Source organism: Ursus maritimus, unplaced genomic scaffold (assembly GCF_017311325.1).
Source record: "Ursus maritimus isolate PB19 unplaced genomic scaffold, ASM1731132v1 scaffold_4, whole genome shotgun sequence".
Lineage (NCBI taxonomy): Eukaryota > Metazoa > Chordata > Mammalia > Carnivora > Ursidae > Ursus > Ursus maritimus.
The window spans coordinates 57,191,420-57,214,328 of NW_024426552.1; the positions used below are offsets into that span (position 1 = coordinate 57,191,420).

Here is a 22,909-nt window from a genome sequence, read left to right on the forward strand (position 1 = left end):
TTGGGGTCCTGGGATAGAGCCCAGCAGTGGACTCCCTGCTCAGCAGGGAGTCTGCTCCTTCTCCCTCTTCCTCTACTCCTCCCAACCCACACTCGTGCTCTCTCTCTCTCTCACTCTCTCTCTCAAATAAATAAAATTATAAATTAATTAATTAATAAAATAAAATAAAGATCGTTACTCCTGAGATCAAAGCCCAGGCCATGGTGGACAATGCTACTCTGTCCCCTTCCCCTTGGGAAGTCTTGGGAACCCATGATGCAGTGGGACACATATCTGACAGATTGCTTAGAGAGGTACGGCAAGGTGCCAATCTCCTCATTGGGGGATGCCAATTTAGTGTGAAGTTCAATCTATTTAAAGGAATTGAACATATTCTAACACTCTGTATACCTGTAACAGTAACCAAAAGAGGACTTCCATTCTGGACAGAATTGACAAGTTCAAAGGAATATAGACCACATGTGTATAGAGGTTTGCCCTTTCGTAATTTGTAATTAAATTATTATTTCAATGGCAGTTTTGTAGCAAAAATGAACATATATCAGTAGATTTTCAAAGAGATTCTGTCTTTGCCTTTCGGGTGGTATTTACTTAAGTTACTTACAACTTGGTCTGCTCTTCAGGATTAGGTGATGCTGTTTACTGAATAACAAAGAATGAAGAGAGGTTAATTATAATTTAGCTATTAAATGTAAAAAGTCCTATTAGGCTTTAATTTCCTAGTGCCTCAGTTTTGATATGCCCAATATCTGTTCTTGTTCACTCATGAGTAAGGAGACTGGGACACAGAGAAGCACACTTAGAGAAAGTTAAAGCCAGGACTATAACTCAGGTGTCCTCACTGAAATTTTCGCATCCCTAGCCTAAATTATTTAACTGTGGCTATGTGACTTTAAAGGAAGTCATTTATCATTAGTTTTTTTATTTTTAAAGATTTTATTAATTTATTTGAGACAAAGAGAGCACGAGCGGTGGGAAGGGGTGCGGTGCAGGGGATGGGAAGGGCAGAGGGCAGAGGGCAGAGGGAGAAGCAGACTCCCTGCTGAACAGGGAGCAGCCTCAGGCTGGATCCAGGACCCTGAGATCATGACCTGAACCAAAAGCAGCCGCTTAACCAACTGAGCCACCCAGGCGCCCCATCATTAGATTTTTAAATAATAAAAACTGAATATAGTGAACCTAAAACACTCTAAACTATACTGATTTTAGAAACATAATATACAAGTATTAATCATTAAACATAGGCTATTGACATATTTTTTACACAGGACCTATTACAGTTCTAAGCACCTAAGTGGACACAAGACAGATTAAAATTAGAATAGTGTATCTATTTACTTGAATTTTTTGTATGTAACAATTATTTTATTGTGGATAAAATCTGGAGTAAATCATGGGTATCTGAAGGTTCTTTCTAAGAAATTAGGGGGCGGGGGTGAACTTCACTTTTCTTCTTTCCTCTTTTCCTGCTCCCACCCCCACCACCATGGACTTTCTCCCGTTTTGCTACCCTTTCTTGCTATCACAAGTTGTTGTGTCTTATGCAGAAGAAGGATTTTCCAGGCGAGCAGTTCTTCGTGGTGTTTGTGATAAAGCCCGAAGATTATGCCTGTGGAGGATCTTTCTTCATCCAGGGTAAGAGATGCTGAGGAATGCTTGCTACTTAGAAAAACCTGATGAAATGGAAGAGAAGGGAAGCCAAACGCTCACAGTGGCCCCTTACTACCATCTCTAGTTCTCACGGAGGGTCATGAGCAGTAACTTTGCGAGGCAGTCTGAGAGATCTTTGAAAAAAACAATGCAAAGAAGAAAATTCTCAATCTAAATCTATCGTTGATACTACAAATGTCACTTTGTGCACCACATCTTTTCAAAGTCTTCTGCTCCCTCAGACCACGTGAGGTATATTCACTCAGGCGGCCTTTCACTCAACAAATATTTGCTGTTATGAACTAATGATTTTATGCAGCACGTCAAGGTCTGCTTTCTAAGATCGGTTTGGTAGCCAGCAGTAATGAGCCATTGCATTTATCAGTAGTCATCACTTCCACAAGGATGTACAGGGAAAATTCAGAGCTCTCCGTTTCAGTTGCCAAAATTATACCTGGCAAGATGGTAAGAAAGCAAAGTGGGACAATTTATGCCAATGACAGGGATTGTGTGAGCCCTTAGGCATAGTACAAATGGTTATGGGTAACTACCTAGGAACTACTGTGGGAATGGAATAGGCTGTTGATCGAAAACACAGACCCCCAGCAGCTGAAGAGCCACATGTGATCAACACAGAGGGTGTTTACTGTTGAATATAACATGATTCTCTTGCCATGTAGGTGAAATCTCTGTTTATGTATTCTTTGATCTCTTAATTATATAGTCTAGAGTTTTGCCAGTGTCCATTGTTCCTTGGTAAACTACAAGTCCTTTTATGACTATACAACAAAAAACAAATTTTCACTGGCTGGAATAATGCAAACCAAAAGACGAGACAGCTTTTATTTTTGTAGCTGTTTTCTTCAGATGTCTGTAGCACGCTGAGCCACATGGATAGCGGAGGATGAGTCGAGACTTCTTCACTCAAGAAGGGGGGCTGCAGTCTCACTGCTTCAATACTACCAAAATGCACCCAAGCAAAGGCCAGATCAAAGGTTTAGCCCAAAGGGGTGTTAGATGGTTTGCAGCTTTGGGGGTTAGATTTTCCTCTAGTTCTTGCTACAAGAAAATTCAACAACCAGAGCTAATTGCAGACAGTTTTTGAACAGTTGTTCAGATGAGAGTCCACGAACCAAGTATCTGATCTATTGTGACTTCTTTTTTTTTTCTTTTTCTTTTTTTTTTTTACCAGAAAAGGAGAACCAAACCTGGAATCTACAACGAACAAAGAACCTTAAAGTGACCATTGTTCCTTCCATTAAAGGTCGGTGTTGGCTCTAGGATTCTATGGAGAAAGATTCCTATGTCAGGAAGTCTATCATATACATCAATGCTAATGTCATCCTTCCAGAGAAACATCATAAGAAAACTGATATTTACCTTAGAGACAGAAGAGAGAATCAAAGCATTTTGCTAAATCTCTCCAAAAAGAGAGGGAACTCAGTTGTTAAGTTGTATACAGGAAGTCCCTTCCTAGCTTCCACTGGGAACTCGTGACTGTGAAAGGTGACTATTTGTGGATAATGTCTGGGTAACCTCCAGCAGCTTTGCTGCTTTGAATGGAAATATATTTGGATTTCAGAATGGGTGTGATGGAGATGGGCCCTTGAAATTGTCCTGTCCCAAACATGGTCCTCTTTTCTCCTGAGGAGACCCTGACCAAAGTTGTTTCTCTTCCATCAGGATCTGTTTATGTGAAATCCATCCTTCTCAGTTCCCTCATCTTCTTCTCCTTCTACTTGGGATGCCTGCTTATTGCGTTTGTTCATTATATCAGGTAGGTCAAGGGTATCAAGACATGTTAACCCCCTTTGCCTGTCTCTGCATAGGGATTAGAGCATTAGGCTTTAGAGCCATATTGACCGGATGCAGCTCTACCTCAACCACCAACTGTGTGACCTTGGGCTAGTTCCTTAACCTCTCTGAGCTTCAGTTTCCTACTCATCAAAATGAGATCATGCTTTCCTTCCTAGAATTGTATAACTGCAGTGTTTACGTCAGCGTCCTACACAGAATAAGAGCTGATAGAGTGTTAGTTCTTTTCATAGTTAATAAAAACCTCAACAGAAGGACAGCGTGGGTATTTTTTTGGACCAGAAAATCCTGTAAATCCTGTGAAATATAGGAAATGATGAGTTCTTCCTAATATGGAGAAACATATTAAATATTCCATTAGTAGCTTCAAATATTCCATCAACAAATAAATTAATGCCGGAAATAAATCTTGAGGTATAATAAATAGCAGGAGTGATGTGCTTTGATACTGAATTACCATCTGCTCTGTTACTCCTGTAGCATCAATTTTCCAGTAAAAGGTCCCTTAAGAGAAAAAAAGGCGATGTTTGTACTGTAATTTGACTAAGGCAATTTCCCTTCCCAAGCGTTTGGAGCCCATAATAAAAAGGGTCCCAGTTTCTCCTTGCATCTCTGAGCAGGCCCAAACCTGAGAATTCCGTACTTTGTCGTGGTCTCTGTGAAACAACTACAAAAGAATGGCAGAAGGCCTACAATAAACAAATGTTCTTTCCCGTCTTGAACATGTAAAGAAAACAAGCAGAGTTTTCAGCACAGTTTTCAGACCACTGGGCAAGTTCACAGCATCCGTAGGAAAAACTTCACGGCTACCACAACAACACAGCTGTCCCGGTGATACAGGCCTATCTCTGATTCAAAAAATAACTCCCTTTGTGACCTTTACATTTTCAGTTGAGAAACTGAATTTTAAAATCCTGGGACTACCACTGGCTCTATCTGGCACAATTTGAGCATCAAAATAATTAAGAATAATAAATTTATAAACCCATGAGAAAAATAGAAATTTGTGAAACCAAGTTAAGGAAGGAAGGAAAAGGAAGGAAGAAAGGAAAAGGAAGGAAGGATGGAAAGAAGGAAGGAAGGAAGGAAGGAAGGAAGGAAGGAAGGAAGGAAGGAAGGAAAGGGAAGGAGGGAGGGAAGGAGGGTGGAAGGACCTAACTACCTCCAGATACAAATCCAAAGTCACTAAAACAGATACACATTAGGGAAGGGAGCCCTTAGCAAATGCTGACAGTGTAAGGAAGGACTCTTGCCCCCATCAGAATGCCAAAAGCTGACTGGAAAATATGGAAGGAGTGCTGGAGTTGGAAGATCATCATTTTGCATAGATTAAGAATCATCAGTGGATACTAAACTAAGAGGGAAATCTGATGAGAATCAAGGTACTATTGCACTGCCATAAAGTACATCCTCATGATTTGCTTCCTAGTTGTAAGGGAAACAGCAACAGTACAATGGAAACTCAGACTAGGATTGGCTGGGCGATCAAAACTAACGTGAGCGAGGGGAAGATGGACCCTGTGTGCCTCCCCGTGGGACACCGTGAGGAGATAGCACCACGTATGCAATATTCCAGCTAGAGATGCGTATTTTGAATACAATCAGGAGGAAAAATTGAACTAACTCAAATGACAAACATTCTATTAGAATACATCTTCAAAGACAAAGGAAGGCCATAGAAATGGTCCAGATTGAAGGAAACGAAAGAGATATGGGCAACCTGGTCTCAGATTGGATCGTTTGCTAGAAGAAGAATACACTACAAGGGACATTATTGGATCAGTTAACAAAATTGTAATACAGACAGATTAGGTGAGAGTATCGTATTGATGTTAAGTTTGCTGAATTTGACGATACTGTGGTTAGGTAAGAGAATATTACAATATCTTTATTCTTTGGAAGTATTTAGGGCGCCTGGCTGGCTCAGTCAGTAGAGCATGTGACTCTCGATCTCAGGGTCGTAAGTTTGAGCCCCGTGTTGGGCATAGAGCTTGCTTTAAAAGAATGGAAATACTTAGGAATAACAGTTCATGACATAAGCAACTAACTTTCAAATGGTTCAAAAAATTATATATATATATTTTTATGTGTGTATATGTATATATATGTTAACTAACAATAAGTGAATCTAAGTAAAGGGTATATGGCTGTTTTATATTTTATCTTTTTTTTTTTAAAGATTTTATTTATTTATTCGACAGAGATAGAGACAGCCAGTGAGAGAGGGAACACAAGCAGGGGGAGTGGGAGAGGAAGAAGCAGGCTCATAGCGGAGGAGCCTGATGTGGGGCTTGATCCCAGAACGCCGGGATCACGCCCTGAGCCGAAGGCAGACGCTTAACCGCTGTGCCACCCAGGCGCCCCTATTTTATCTTATTTTTACAACTTCTCTGTACATTTGGAGTCATTTTCTAATAAAAGTTAAAAAAAATCCAGTGTATAGGCAAATATATCTGGAAAGTATATACATTAACTGATTATCAGCCCACTTAATTTATTAGATCATAATGCTTGACATTTATAGGCACCATGCTGAGCCCTCTGAGCAAATTATCTCATCTAACGCCCTACAGTGAAGACTGGTATTATCACCACTTGATGGTTAAGGAAATTGAGGCATGAGATGTGAAGGAGTTTGACCAAAAATTCATAGCCAGCAAACGAGGAAGCTGGGATTTGTCTGGATTTCCAGGCAGCCTGGCTCCAGAGCCTTACCTCTTTTTTTTTTTTTTTTTTTTTTTTTTTTTTTTTTTTTTTTTTTAAAGATTTTATTTATTTATTTGACAGAGATAGAGACAGCCAGCAAGAGAGGGAACACAAGCAGGGGGAGTGGGAGAGGAAGAAGCAGGCTCATAGCGGAGGAGCCTGATGTGGGGCTCTATCCCATAATGCCAGGATCACGCCCTGAGCTGAAGGCAGGCGCTTAACCGCTGTGCCACCCAGGCGCCCCCAGAGCCTTACCTCTTAAGCAGGCTGGTCAAGATGGGTCTGGAGTGGTCAGGGCAGGTGAGGGAGGGCAGTCCTGATCAGGGAGGCCAAACCAAAAGTCTGGCACCCCAGCATGGATGCGACTGGAAAAGGATGCAAAAAAGCTGTCAATTTTGACTCAGATGAGCTCCAAGATCACGGAAGAAGTTCATCTCTTCTGCCGCTCTTAGGAAGACTGTCTCTACTCCTGATAATTTAAATTTTAGAAAATAGGACTTTACCTCTTTAGTTAACTAGCATGCATAATCAACATACAAACAGACAAAAAATTAAGAGCTGGGTATCAATCTCCCTAGAGTTGTCATTCAGCCTATAGAAGCAAGCACAGTTTTTGAAAGTTGTGCTATAAAGCTCTGTTGAAACCTCTGGCTGCCAGATTATTTTGCTACAGTCAATTGCACAAGCATAGATTCTTTCCAAATATAGAGAAACTGAAAATAGAAATCTGGAGACATAAGAACTGTTTGGCATTCTTAATAAGAGGACAGACTGAGGGAAAATTCTAACAGACCTCTTCCCTCATTGAACTGAGCAGAAATAACAAATGAAGCTAGTCGTGGAGCATAATGCCATTTGCTTGGTGAGTTCCCTGTACTTTATTACTAATACATCTGGGGTTTGCAGTACGTGCTATGAAATCAGGATGAAACACGGATAAGAGACAAGGCCCCTGCGCTTAGGGAGCTGAGAATCCAAAGTATTAGCTGTACTGACTTGAACCTAAACTCCATTCCCATCCCATTCCCAGCCACAATCCATTCAATGAGTATTTAAGGAGCCACTCCAATAAATGTGCAGACTCTGGGCCGAACACCGGGTGCATGGTCTCTTACTCACTTCTCCCAAACACCCTGCCAGAGACTGAGTTCAAACTGCACGATCCTGAGAGTAGCCATCCTTCCCTTGATTCTTGTATTGGTTATTTACGGCCACAATAATGCTGCCTGAAAATCAACCATAAAAACTCCAATGGCATACAGCAGTAAATATTTAAGTTTACTTACAAATCTCCGGGTCAGCCAGATACTGCCGCTAATCCAGACTGGGCTCAGCGATCTCGGTTGGGTGCGGTCAGAGTGCAGTCACCTGGCAGGTCAGCTAGGAGCGGGCTCTTCTAGACCAGCCTCAGCTGCGCTTGGTCTCGCAAATTCCAGCAGCCTGGCCCTGGTTGCTTGTCTCTCCAAGAGAGATAGCAGAAGGTGCAAGGCCTCCTTAAGACGTAGGTTCAGCAGTGGCATGATATCACTTCTCCTTCCTCTTAGTCAAAACAAGTCAGGAGGCCAGTCTAGATTCAAGAGGTGAAGAGACAGACCCCACCTTTTGATTTAAGGAGCTGAATACAAGAGGGGGTGTAGCCATTTTGTAATCAATCTGGCATAGTTCTCATTTACTATTTTCTCCTTTGCTCACGGGATACTGCCTGCCTTCACCTAGCTTTCTAAATCATTTAACTCCTCTGCTGAAGAATTTTGTCAGCTCCCAAACCGACGGCGAATGTGGGTACAGCCTGTTAGTACAAATACATCATCTTTATGAGCCCATATAATTGCTTGCCAGTTAATATCACTAGGATTGTTTTAAAAAGGGACTTCAACAAGCGTTGGCAAAGATGTGGAGAAAAAGAACCCCCATGCACTGTTGGTGGGAATGCAAACTGGTGCAGCCACTGTGGAAAACAGTATGGAGTTTCCTCAAGAAGTTAAAAATAGAACTGCCCTACGATCCAGTAATTGCACCACTGGGTATTTACCCACAAAGTACAATAGCATTAATTAAAGAGTATTATGCTTAGTGAAATAAATCAGTCAGAGAAAGACCGTAAGAATTCACTCGTGTGTGGAATCTAAGAAACAAAACAATGAGCAAGGGAGGGGGTGGGCAGAAAGACAGACAAACCAAGAAACAGACTCTTAACTATAGAGAACAAACAGGGTTACCAGAGGGAAGGTGGGTGGGGGGGGATGGGTGAAACAGGTGAAGGGTATTAAAGAGCGCACGTACCATGATGAGCATTGGGTGATGTATAGAATTGTTGAATCACTATATTGTACACCTGGAATTAATATAACATTGTACATTAACTATACTGGAATTCAAATTTTAAACTTAATTTTTTTTTGAAAAAAAGAGACTTTGCCAGAGCCTCATTTGCCAGCTAGACCAGTTGGGCCAAATTGTAATTACTCTCCTTAATAATATGCTTTGTTCATTCAACAAATATTTAGTTATCATTTCCTATGTGCCTGGTTTTGTCCCAGAGTTTAGGGATGCAGTGGTGAACAAGACAGTCTAGATCCCTGCTCTAGATCTCCTGTACAAAGGAGAAACTCATAAGCAAGCAAGCAATTAATAAAGCAAATAATTTCAGCTAGTGACAGGAGAAAAAAACAACAACACCGTAGTGTGACAGAGAATGACTGAATTGGGGAAGCTACTTTAGATTTGATTTGTTCAGCAAGGAAGATCTCTCAGAAGCAAGACTTTAATAGCAATAGCAAGAAAGAGCCAGCCATGTGAGGATGTGGGGAGAGAGTGGCCCAGACAGAGAAAAATAGCAAAGGCCCTGAGGCAGGGATGAGTTTGCTGTATATAGGAACAAAAGAGGTATGAAGACAAGTTCTTCCACCAAACAAGCCAGGATCTGGAGTATGCAACTTCTAGATTTGCCATCTGAAAGTAAATAAGAGCATGTACCAAAACACAAGCCCATCTAGCACCTAACTTTCCTCCTCCCTGACTCCAATCTCACATCCAAAAGAGAGGCTCATTTGACATAAGACAGTAATTCATATTTCAGTGTTTGACAGACATTCCCAAATGATATACCTGGCTTTTTTTAGTAATAGCTTTACTGAGACATAATTCACAGATCATAAAATTCACACTTTTAAAGTATACAGTTCAATGGTTTTTTAGTATATTCACTGTTGCAACAACCATTACCACTATTTAATTTTCATCACCTCCAAAAAGAAACTGAGTTCATTGATACTACAGGATACGAGATCAATATACAAAAATCAATTGTATTTCTATACACTAGCAATGAACAATCCAAGCATAAAATTAAGAAAACAATTCCATTTTCAATAGTATCAAAAATAATAAAATACTTGGGGCACCAGGGTGACTCAGTCAGTTGAGTGTCTGACTCTTGGTTTTGGCTGAGGTCATGATCTCAGGGTCCTGGGATTGAGCCCCACGTGGGGGGAAGGGGATTCTCTCTCTCCCTCTGCCCCTCCCCATTCTGCTTGTTCTTTCTCTCTAACATAATTTTAAAAAAATTTTTTTTAAATAATAAAATACTTAAGAATAAATTTAGCAAATTAAATATAAGATTTGTACACTGAAAATGACAAAACATCCTTGAAAGAACTTAAAGAGGACCTAAAAAATGGAAAGATAGCCCATGTTCATGGTTTGGATGACTGAATATTATTAAGATGGTGTAGTAAAATAATGGCCCCCAGAAGATGTCCACAGCCTATTATCCAGAATCTGTGAACATGTTACTTTACATGGCAAAAAGAGATTTTACAGATGTGATAAAAGTATAGAGATTGTTCTGGATTATCCATGCGGGAAGTATCTAATCACGAGGGTCCTTGTTAGAGGGAGGCAAGAGGGTCAAAGGCAGAAGGAGGAGATGTGATGATGGAAGCAGAGGTTGGGGCAGGGCACTTTGAAGGCAGAGGAAGGGCCATGAGTCAAGGAATACAGGCAGCCTTTAGGAGCTAGACAAGGCAAGGAAAAGGGTAGTCCCCTGGGAGCCTCTAGAAGGAATACAGCCCTGCTTGATACCTTGATTTTAGCTGCATAAGACACATTTTGGAATTCTGACCTCCAGAACGGTAAGATAATAAATTTGTATCATTCTAAGCCACTAAGTTTGTGGTAACTTGTTACAGCAGCAACAGACACTAAAATACATTGGGCAATACTCCCCAAATTGATCTCCAGATTCAGAACAGTCCCTATCAAAGTCCCAGCTGACTTTCTTACAGAAATGGACAAACTGATCCTAAAATTCATATGGAAATGCAAAGGACCCAGAATAGGTAAAATACTAATGACAAAAAAAAAAAAAAGAACAAAACTGGAGGTCTCACACTTCCTCTCATCAAAACTTACTACAGGGGCGCCTGGGTGGCACAGCGGTTAAGCGTCTGCCTTCGGCTCAGGGCATGATCCCGGCGTTATGGAATCGAGCCCCACATCAGGCTCCTCCGCTATGAGTCTGCTTCTTCCTCTCCCACTCCCCCTGCTTGTGTTCCCTCTCTCGCTGGCTGTCTCTATCTCTGTCGAATAAATAAACAAAATCTTAAAAAAAAAAAAACTTACTACAAAGCTACATAATCAAAACTCTGGCACTGACATATGGAAAGACATATAAATCAATGGAATAGAATTGAGAGATCATAAATAAGCCTTTACACTTATGATCCTATTTTTGTCAAGGGTACCATTGACAATTCAATGGAGAAAGGATATTCTTTTCAACAAATGTTGTTGAGAGAACTGGGTATCAACCTGAAAAAGAACAAGGTTTTACCCCTACCTTACACTCTATGAAAATATTAACTCAAGGGGTGCCTGGCTGGCTCAATCAGAAGAGCACGTGACTCAATCTCTGGGTCATGAGTTCAAGGCCCACCCTGGGTATAGAGATTACTTAAAAAATAAAATCTTTTTAAAAAATTAACTCAGATCAAAGATCTAAATATAAGAGCTAAATCTATAAAACTCTTAGAAGAAAACATAGGTGTAAATCTTTTGTTACCCTGGAGTAGGCAATAGTTTCTTAGATGGGACACCAGAAGCACAAGTAACAAAAGAAAAAAAATAGCTAAGTTAGACTTCATCAAAATTAAAACTTTTGTGCTTTTATAAAAAATTTTTTAAAGATTTTATTTATTTATTTGAGAGAGAGAGAGCACAAGCAGGGGGAGTGGCAGAGGGAGAGGGAGAAGCAGACTCCCCGCTGAGTAGGGAGTCCAATGCAGGGCTCGATCCCAGGACCCTGAGATCATGACCTGAACTGAAGGCAGATGCTTAACCGACTGAGCCACCCAGGTGTCCCCGTGCTTTTTTTTTTTTTTTAAGATATACTTATTTTATTTTAGAGAGAGAGAGTGAGCACAAGCAGGAGAGGCAGAGGAAGGAGGAGAAAGAAATTCAAACAGACTCCCCACTGAGTGTGAAGCCCAACATGGGGCTCCATCTCTCAATCCTGAGATCATGACCTGAGCTGAAACCAAGAGTCAGGCACTTAACCAACTGTGCCCCGAAACTTTTGTACTTTTAAAAGACCTATCAAGGAAGTGAAAATACAGCACACAAAACAGGAGAAAATGTTTGCAACTCATATATCTGTTAAGAGTCTAGTATCCACACTATATGAAGAATTCCTATAAGCCAATGATACAAAGAAAAATAAATAAGATGGGCAAAGGGTTTGAATAGATATTTATCCAAAGAAGATATACAAGTGGCCAATAAGCATATGAAAAGATGTTCAACATCATCAGCCATCAGGGAAATGCAAAGCAAAAAAACAATGAGCTATATCACTCCTTATCCACTAGGATGGCTATAATATTCTTTTAATGGAAAACAGCAAGAGTTGGTAAAGATGTGGAGAAATTGAAACCTTATACAATGCTAGTACGAAAGTAAAATAGTTCCTGGTATAATGCTACTGTGGAAAAGTTTGAAAAAAAAAATACATAGAGTTACCTCATACCCAGCACTTCTGTACCTAAGTATACCCAAAAGAATTTAATACATATATCCACAGAAAAACCTGTATACAAATGCTCATAGCAGTGTTATTCATGCTAGCCAAAACATGGAAACAACCCAGTGTCCATCAAGTGTGAACAAATAAATTAAGCATGGTGTATCCTTATGAAGGAACATTATTCCATCATAAAAGACTGACATATTGATTCATGCTACCACATGGATGAACCTTGAAAGCCTTATGTTTAATGAATGAAGCCAGACAAAAAAGACCACAGATAGTAGGGCTATAGGAAACTTCCAGAATTGGCAAATTTATAGAGACAAAAAATAGATTTGTGGTTGTCAGAAATGTATAGGAGAGGGTGTTGGGGAGTGACTGCTAATAGGTTTTTAATTGGGGGGGTGATGAAAATGTTTTGGAAACAGATAATAGTGATGGTTGCACAGTTTTGCGAACATAATAAAATTCATTGAAATGTGCACATTAAAGGATGGTTATGGTGTGTGAATTATCTGAAAATAAAGGAATCTGAAAATAAATTAATGAAATTATGTACATAGATATATGCGTAGGAGTGGAATTGGATAAGTCTATGTTTAACTTTCTGGGGAACTGCGGAAGAATTTTCCAAAGTAGCTACACCATTCTACAGACCCGCCAGCAAGGTATCAGAGTTCCAGTTTCTCCACATGCAAAGGCTCATTTTTAAGAGATCCTAGCAGACAAATATGCAACAGAGTCTGTGGGGAACAAATGTAAAACGCTGAGGTTTTCACTGTCTTAGAGGCCTGTGTGTGCTTATTTATAGGTTTCAAAGAAAACCCACCGATAGAAGCTTCGGTTCCAGTGATGGTAAGAAAAACCCCTGGTTTCAAATTCAAATGGTATCGAGTATGGGCAACATTCCATTTGGTACTTCTTTTGTCTCTCTGCCTTTCATAATTACCAAACCCTCCCTTGGTTCCTATCCACAGAGTAATCTAATCTGCAGTCTTTCTAGAGGAAGCAGAGCTGGTGAAAACCAGTTTTCATAGTTAATAATTACTGAGCTATGCAGCTCATACTAAGAATCTTTGCTCAGAGTATCCCTTGCAGTTACTCATAGCCCATTTATCAGCCATTCATCTTTTTTTTTAAAGTTTGATCTTTTATAGGGTGTAAATTGTCCCAAAACTGACTAGTGAACAAGAATTTATTGTGTCACTCTAATACAAAGTTCACTTTTCCCAAATTGAGATAGAAGTTTTTTTCATTCAAGTAGCTAAAAACCTGAATTATTTGAGACTAATTAGTATAATAAAGAGTATAATAACTTTGGGAAATCCAGAGTAATTGATTATTCAACCATCATAATATGCCCTTTCCTCCACTCTGATAATTTGAACAAAGGAATTCAATTACCTGATCTTTTTATCAAAACTTTAAAAAATGTAAATATCCTCATTTTTTTAATTGAGAAATAATTGACATCTAACACTGTGTAAGTTTCAGGTTACAACTCAATGATTTGATATTTGTATATATTGCAAAACCATCATCACGGTAAGTCTAGTTAACATCCATCACCACACATAGTTATAATTTTTTTTTCTTGTGATGAAAACCTTTAAGATCTACTCTGTTAGGAACTTTCAAATATACAATATAGTAGCACTAACTACAGCCACCAGGGGCACTTTATACCAGGACTTATTTATCTTATAACTGGAAGTTTATGCCTTTTGTAAATGTCCTCCTTTTTGAGAAGTCTGCATCAGTGTGAGTTACTCCGTGCTCACGAGTCCTGTGGCATAGCGCGCTTCTTTGGAAAAGGAACGAGGACGTGAGACTTGACTTTTAAGTCACAGGTAGCAGGTGTTTAGTTCTGTGTTTTCTGTACTTAAATGAGCCCACAGAATATTAGAAAGACACAAACTGATCCCCTGCCCACCCAGCAGGAACATTTCTCCCTCTGCTGGAGGGCTACTTCTCCTGCCTTCCTTTGGTTTTTTGTCTTCCTCAATGTCAGATTATTTATTTTCCCAGGCACCCAGACAATTGGTTTTGATAACATTCAACTAGCCATATGAAAGACTATGAAAGGACACCTGCTATAGGGTCTTTAAAATTCGAAGTCCTACTTGCCCTTGTATTCATTAAACGTGTAAATGAATTTGTCTTCTCTCTGGATCTCATCCTTTTTCTTCTAGTGCTCTCCAAGTTTTGCTCTTATTTTAGGTCTCAGTTGAACTTAGAATGCCTGATTAGTCAGATCCCATTGGTGCTCTGTGAAAGGATGGTCTGTTATTTTTACTGTATGAGTGAAGACATTTTATTATTGTAATGATAATTAAAGGAATTTCCGTGTTCAGAAGAGTTTCCTGAACAGTGAAGTGTAAGTGGACAGAGCTGAGACTTTAGTCAGCTCATTGCCCAAGATCAAGAAGGCTCTGAAAATTAGCTAAGAGCTATAGGCATCCTTCAGATGGCAAGCAGAAATAAATGAATGATGAGAGAGAGAGAGAGAGAGAGAGAGAGAGAGAGAGAGAAAAGAAAAGAAAAGAAAAGAAAGAAAAGAAAAGAAAGAGGAAGGAAGGAAAGAGGAAGGGAGGGAGGAGAGGGAGGGAGAGAGAGAAAGAAAGAGAGAGAGAGAAAGAGAGGAAGAAAGAAAGAAAAGAAAAGGAAATGGAAAGAAAAGGAAGGAAGGAAGGAAAAAAGAAAGAGGGAGGGAAAGAGGGAGGGGGAGGGAGGGATGGAAGAAGGGAAGAATATAGGGAGGGAGGAAGAAAGAGTAAAGATGCATCAGTTAGGATTCACATGGCTGCAAATAACAACAAAACAGAGCTCAAAACATGCTTAAACAATACAGAGGCTCCTCTCCTTGCTAGTTGAGCAGAAGGTTAGGCTTCAGGGTTGACTGAGTCTGGTGGCCCTGGTCCTTTTCCCTGCCGTTCCCTTGACTCTGCTTTACTTCCAGTGCTGGTGGTGAGGTGAATTAGGTTGACACCTTCACCTGCCAGTATCCAAAAGGAAGGACTTTTTCAGAAGCACCCGGTAACTTCTCGTATTTCACTGGTATAGAGTGGATCATTTACTTAGTGTTAAATCAGTCACTGCAAAGGAATAGATTTACCTACAGATCAGTTAAGCCTACTTACAGAACTAGGATGAGATCATCTTCCTCTAAGACCTGTTTCTCAAACTCGACATTATTGACATTACAGGCCAGATAATTCTTAGTTGTTAGGGGCTGGCCCATACACTGTAGGATGTTTAACTGCATTCTTCATCTCTACCTACTAGGAGCCAGTAGTACACTCCATCCCCGTGACAACTAAAAATGTCTCCAGACATTGCCAAATGTCCTCTTGGGGGCAAAATGGCGCCCCCCACCTCTACCCCCCAGTTGAGAATATCTGACTTAAACACACAGACTGCCAGATGAGGATACCTGAACAAAATCCCAGCTTAGTCAGAAGTAGGGAATAGGATTGTTCCCCACAAAGGACTTTGAAATAGGGAGAAATAAGGAGCCGTTGTTATGCAGACAGGCTCTACCGGAAAGACAGCACAAGGCAGCAAGTGAGACGAGACCTGCGTGCTGAAGAGCAGAGAAGATACACTCTACCCTAGGAAAGGGCCAGTTAGCAACTCTTTTCAGCACGTCAGATGGAGCATTGAGAAACCAGCCTGGAGCAAGAGACAGAGGCAAGTGAGGCCACTACCTGTCCAAGAGCTAAGAGGAGACATTCAGGGGAGGAACCTTTGTCGAGGAGCAAGGATACGGAAATGTCTTTCTTTCCCAAGGGCCAGAATCTGCGTGACTGTGGGGGCTACAGGAAGTTCTGCAGAGCTCAGAGCTACAGGGAATATCCTGGGGGCTGGGAGCCAGAAAAAATGCTAGGAGAAGTGTCTGAAAGGGAAGGAGGATCCCATTAGACTTGGCATGGTGTCCGCCCAAATCAGTGTGGACCTAGACCTCTGAAAGGGAGAGGTCAAATGCTACCACAACAAGAAGATGAGGCAGGGAGAAGTCTTGCGAGAGAGACGAAGCCCCCTTCACTCAGCCCAGTGGAATGGTAGGAGGAAGATGGCAGTGGGGTGGGGTAATGAGAAAGTGACCAGGTGGGCATGACTTGTATTTCTTCTTCTCCATGCTGAAATCTGGGAGTGTGGTCATGGAGTATTGATAGGTTAAAAAGAATGCCAAAACAGAGGAGATTTTTACCCAACCTGTCACTGGGGACTTGGGATGCCTATCTTTTTTTTTTCCTCACAAACATTCTCTTTAATAGGTAAGCTTAACATTGGTGGCAAATTTTAATAGAGTAGAAAGGCTTTGTGTATATTATTTATATATATATTACATATATATACAAATAAAATCCTTAAAATCTTTATATATATATATAAAGATTTTATTTATTTGTCAGACAGAGAGGGCATAAGCAGGGGGAGCGGCAGGCAGAGGGAGAAGCAGGGTCCCCACTGAGCAGGGAGCCTGACGTGGGACTCGGGATCATGACCCCGGCTGAAGGCAGATGCTTAACTGACTGAGCCACCCAGGCGTCCCTGTTTATATTTAAAGTTTATTTACCTTTCTGAAGAGAGAAGCTCTAAAACTACTGTGCGCTGAGGAGGCCGGCCAGCTCTGCCCCCCGAGGACCCTGCTCCCCTGTGCGCTGGCCGGGTGGAGGGGTCAGTGAACCGAGGCCCTTGCCAGCTCCTCCCAGCAGAGAGGGTTCCAGTACTCTCCCAGCGTTGGTGGAGTTGTAAGGCTGGAACTTTTCTATTCTGGTTGCCCTTTTAAACCATGGCTTCTGTCTGTGCCCCAAGGCAGACAAACCTTCTCATGGTCCCTCAGAACCATCCCTCCCACTGCAGTTCCTGCAGGGTCCTTCGTTAGCATGTCTTTGTTTTTCTAGCTGGTCTGTCTTTAGTTGTGCAGTAGCTGCTCTGTCAGCCCTCAGCTCTCCAGGAGGAATTGCTCTATAAATAGGTGTCGATTCGGTGTGTCCGTGGAGGAGGGGAGTTCAGGGTCTTCCTATGTCGCCATTTTGGACTAGAACTCTCTTCCCAGCTTTTGAAACTTTGGGGCTAGGTAGCCTATTGGCATAGAACTGAAACTTCTCGGCAATGAGTTCGCATCATTTCTGACTCCCTCTGCAGCTTCCAACCTCCTGAGTCCAGAGACAGAAGAAGGCAGGACGATTATAAATACGAAATCTCTGGAAGTTCCAAACATGCTCAAAATGAAGTTTTTCTCCCCACACCGAGGACTTAACATAAAAAGCCAGCATGTGAGCATAGCTTATTCAACGTTAGTAAAGTAAACAGATGGCAATGGGTTCGTGCTCAGAAAAAAAGATGCCAGAACGAGTTTCTTCATTAAGATGAGCTCATTCACAACGTTCTATGTTTACTTCTTCCCAGCCAGAACATCTTGGTCTGTCCTATAAACTGGTATTTTGTGTTTAATTCTTTCTAAATACCATATAGAGTTAAAGATAAATATAACTCCCCTTCTGGGAGCATCAGGTGTATTTGAAGTTTGGTAGATAATGCTTTGTTTTTTTGCATTCAGTGAAGGCCTTAGACGTTAGAAAAATTAATAGAATACAGTTATCCAGTGTTGGCCAATCTCCTATTTCAGCCGTGCCGACAGAAGTCCACAGAGTTAAAGCATCTTTACGTGCAGGCAGTTGTATCGCCCGTGAAAATCTTGATGCTCTTGCCCGTCACAGAAGCACGGGTGTTGCCAGAGCTGAGCGGAGAGTCAGTGACACATCCAAGTCTGAACAGACCCACACAGCTGGCTTTTGCTTTTTCATGAAGCTTCACCTAACGAAACAGTGATTGTTTTTGCTCACTTGCTTCGGTTTTAGCTTTTGTGGTCTTTTTCCCCTTTGTTGACACCCACAAAAACATTGCTTCCCACAAATCATGTCAACCTCCTACCACAACCAAACTCTAGCATTTTCCTATGCACACTTTACTCCTCATAGCAGAGGGCTGCTCAATTAGACCAAAATGCCCAAAATTCTGGGTTTTATGATTTTAGTGTCATTCTTCACTTGTTATTCACACATTTAATATTTTTAAATGACACCTTTATAAAAGGACATAGGTTAATGGCTAAAAAGAGGGAGCTTAAGTCCACAGATTTAATCCCTATCGAAATACAGCAATTTTTCACAGAACTCGAACAAATAATCCTGAAACTCGTAGGGAACCAAAGAGACCCCTCATAGCCAAAGCAAACCTGAAAAGAATGAACAAAACTGGAAGTAACACAATCCCAGATTTCAAGATATGCTACAAAGCTGTAGAGATCAAAACGATATGGTACTGGCACAAACAGACACACAAATCAGTGGAACAGGATAGAAAGCCCAGAAATAAACCCGCACTTTTATGGTCAATTAACCTACAGCAATGGGGGCAAGAATATGCAATGGGAAAAAGGCAGTCTCTGCAACAAATGGTGCTGGGAAAACTGGACAGCTACATGCGAAAGAATGAAACTGGACCACTGTCTTACACCATACACAAATATAAACTCGAATTAAAAACCTAAATGTGAGACCTAAAAGCATAAAATTTCTAGAAGAAAACATAAGCAGTAATCTCTTTGACATCAGCCTCAGCAACATTAGAGATATGTCTCCTCGGGCAAGGGAAAACAAAAATGAACTCTTGGGACTACAGCAAAATAAAAAGTTTCTGCACACCAAAGGAAACCATCAACAAAACAAAAAGACAACTTACTGAATGGGAGAAGGTATTTGTAAATGATTTATCCAATAAGGGATTATATCCAAAATATATAAAGAACCTATGTAACTCAACACCAAAAAATAAAATAAAATAAAAAATAAAAACCGCCCACATGAATAATCCAATTTAAAAATAGGTAGAAAACATGAACAGACATATTTCCAAAGAAGACATACAGATGGCCAACAGACACATGAAAAGATGCTCAGCATCACTCATCATCAGGGAAATACAAATCAAAATCACGATGAGATATCACCTCATACCTGTCAGAATGGCTAAAATCAAAAAAGGTGAGGATGTGGAGAAAAAGGAACCCTCATGCACTATTGATGGGAATGCAAATTGGTGCAGTTGTTATGGAAAAAAATATGGATGTTCCTCAAAAATTGAAAAATAGAATTACCATATAATCCAGTAATTTCTACTGAGTATTTTCCCAAAGAAAATGAAAACACTAATTCAAAAAGATATATATACCCTATGTTTCTTGCAGTATTATTTATACTAACCAAATTATGGAAGCAGCCCCAGTGTCTATAGGTAGATGAATGGATAAAGAAGATGTGGTGTGTGTGTGTGTGTGTGTGTGTGTGTGTGTGTGTGTGTAATAGAATATTACTCAGGGGCACCTGGGTGGCTCAGTCCTTTATTGATTTCGGCTCAGGTCATGACCTTGGGGTGGTGAGATTGACCCCTGCATCGGGCTCTGTGCTCAGTGGGGAGTCTCTTTGGGATTCTCTCTCTCTCCCTCTGTCCCTCCCCCACCCCACACGCTCGCTCTCTCTAAAATAAATAAATAAGTCTTTTTAAAAAACACTACTCAGCCCTAAAAAAGAATGAAATCTTGCCATTTGCAACAACATGGATGGATCTAGAGGGTATCATGCTAAGTGAAATAAGTCAGTCAGAGAAAGACAAATATGTGATTTAACTTATATGTGGAATTTAAGAAACAAAACAAATGAACAAAGAAAAAAAGATGAATTAAAAAAACAGGCTTTTAAGTACAGAAAATAAACTGGTGGTTGCCAGGGGGAGGTAGGTGGGCTGACGGGGGAAATAGCTGAAGGAGATTAAGAGTACACTTATGATCAGCACTGGGTGATGTACAGAATTGTTGAATCAGGTTGTACGCCTGGAACTAGTATAACGCTGTATTTAATTACACTTGAACAGAAATTTTTTTAAAAGATTTTATTTATTTATTTGACAGAGAGAGCAGAAGAGCACAAGCTGGGGAAGTGGCAGAGGGAGATGCTCCCCACTGAGCAGGGAGCCCGATGCAGGACTTGATCCCAGGACCCTGGGATCATGACCTGAGCCGAAGGCAGTTGCCCAACCAATCGAGCCACCCAGGAACCCTGAACAGAAATTTTTAAAAAGAGGGAGCTTAAGCTTGGAAAGAGAAAAATGTGGAAGACACTGAGGGAAAGGTACAGGACCGCATCACCTGGGATGAGCCCATCACCATGGTTTCTGTGAGACTCCCTGCTGAATTCGACAGAACGAGATACCGACATGACCCAGGAGAGCGTCACCGGCAAGCGGCAGCAGACAACCTAAGAGCAAATGTTGTGCTTACATACTTCTTTCAAGTATCAGCTTGCTATAGTGCGATGCAAATAAGCCTCAAACTCCTTGTCTCTTTTGAAAGATATTCTCGGACACTCCGTGAAAGTAACACCCTTGCTGCCAGATATTCACATTTTGAAGGAAAATCCCTGTATTATTTTTCAACTAAGAAGATAAGATTTGGGAGCCCTGGGTGGTCAGTCGGTTAAGTGTCTGCTTTCGGCTCAGGTCATGATCCCAGGGTCCTGGGATTGAGCCCTGCGTTGGGCTCTCTCCTCAGCGGGGAGTCTGCTTCTCCCTCTCTCTCTGCCCCCTCCCCCCCACCCCCCACTCATGCTCTCTCTCTCTCTCTCTCAAATAAATACATAAAATCTTTTCAAAAAAAGAAGAAGATAAGTTTTTGGACGCCTGGGTGGCTCAGTCGGTTAAACACCTGACTCTTGGTTTCGGCTCAGGTCATGATCTCAGGGTCTTGAGATCCAACCCTGAGTTGGGCTCCATGCTGGGCGTGGAGCCTGCTTAAGATTCTCCCTTCCCCTCTCCCTCTGACCCTCCCCCTGCTCACACTCACACATACACACTCTCTCTCCCCACCAAAAAGAAGAAGCAGCTAAGTTTTAACTGAAACTAATACAATGAACCACTCTCCACCCACTATCTGAGGGACTCTGGGCAAATTACTTGATTTCTCAAATGCCTCCCTTTTGTTATTTTAAAATGGTGATCATAGTACCCACCTCATAGGGCTGTTGAAAAATTAAAAGAGTAAATTCTTATAAAGATCTTAAAAGGGTGTCTGACATACAGTAAGTGTTCAGTAAACACTAGCCAGTAGTAGTAGTAGCAGCAGCAGTAATAGCGAGGGAGCATGAGTTAGCAGCAGTACTAGTGGTGGTGGGAATAGTAAGTGGGACTCGTTATAGTCAGTAGTCGCAGCAGCAGAAGCAGCAGCAAAGCTCTGTGCTGTAACTATGGCCAAATCTGTCCCAGGTCAAGGAGCCAAATTGTACACAACATCTCCACATGATGCTGCTATTGTGCACAAAAAAACTTAGTATCCCACACTTAAAAGAGTCTGAAAATAACCTGCTCGTTTGCCTTGAAGTTGGATGAAAAGCATCAAGGGTGTTGACACCATGTTACATATTTACGGGTGAGCCCAAGAATGGCCAAGGAACATCTACTTTCTTGAAGTGATGAGAAATAGATCAAGGAATCCCCAGGCCTACGGACAGTCTGCATTCTGAGGGCCTGGAAACAACCTTGCCCACGGGGAGCGCTGTGTTAGCCAAAGGCCTTGCTGTCCAGCTGAGCCAAGAGTTGGCTCAGGAAGGAGGAAGGAAATGGAGTCTCTAAGGTCAACTTTCATCATCTGGCTAAATATTTTGAACTCAGGATTTAATTATTTTTCTTCATGAAGAGAAGGAATGGACACATGAAGAGTAAAAAACATGATAAAGCCTACAAATTGGCTTGTTTTTAATGTTTTACATTAATGTTTTTTGTTTGTTATGTTTTATGTCTTATGTTTAATGAAGTTTAAGAGCTGGGGGAAGAGAGTTGGCTGTGACAAATGACCTGTTGGAGGCTTTTGGTTCCATTACATGTGTTACGTACCAGAGCATGAATGTAAGCTATAACAAAGTGCATTTTCTGTGAAGAAATGGAGATATATTTACAGCGAGGATATTATAGAATATCCTGTTATGTGTCTTCACTGGGAATTTATTTCCCTGCAACAGTATCCGAGACTGACCAGTTCACAGATTTTTTTGCCTGTAATGTGATACAAGCAACTTCACCTCAGAAGAGAGATACGATATTGAACTTCCACCAGCCTGACAATATCCCAGATCCTTGACAAAGAGAAGGAGCCGGTGAAGGAATATTCTCCTGCATCTCCAAAGAGGCTTGTGGCTCCTGGAAACATTGCGGCGTTAAGTCAGAGTCAGAGAAATGGCCTCCATCGCTGCTTGTTCGTGGCTTCTCCTCTCCTTGTTCAGCTCGGCCTCATCCTCAGAGGGGGATAAACTCAATGAGTAACATCTTGCCTGATAACCAAGGAGACGGTGGGGAGCTATTTCTCTCTGGTACTTGTGGTGGCCTGGCTCCAGAGGACACCACCAGACTCAAGGATGAGTTCACTCCCTGGGCTCCCACAAGGAGTACCTCAGTGGAAAAGTTTAAGGAACATTATCTTATCCTATTTTTCTCTCCCTGCCAACAAACATTTGGCAACGGATCCAGAAATCTCTCTCAAAATATCTCATATTCTTCCATATCCTTAGCTCGGTTGTCATCATTCATTGCTCCAAGGAGTGCAGTATTTTCTCCCTATCTGGGCTCATCCTACAGAGAGTCAGGGGACTGCTAAATGCT

General features: G+C 41.2%; 1 protein-coding gene across 1 annotated transcript in view; it reads left to right on the forward strand.

Moving 5' to 3' along the window:
- The window catches only part of SIDT1 (SID1 transmembrane family member 1), a 92,871-nt gene that overhangs the window by 45,029 nt on the left and 24,933 nt on the right, over positions 1-22,909 (forward strand). Inside the window, exons 7-10 of the mRNA XM_040621248.1 lie at positions 1,548-1,635; positions 2,843-2,914; positions 3,334-3,427; positions 13,008-13,051. Of these exons, the coding sequence (XP_040477182.1) occupies positions 1,548-1,635; positions 2,843-2,914; positions 3,334-3,427; positions 13,008-13,051 (298 nt within the window). The remainder of the gene's footprint in view (positions 1-1,547; positions 1,636-2,842; positions 2,915-3,333; positions 3,428-13,007; positions 13,052-22,909) is intronic.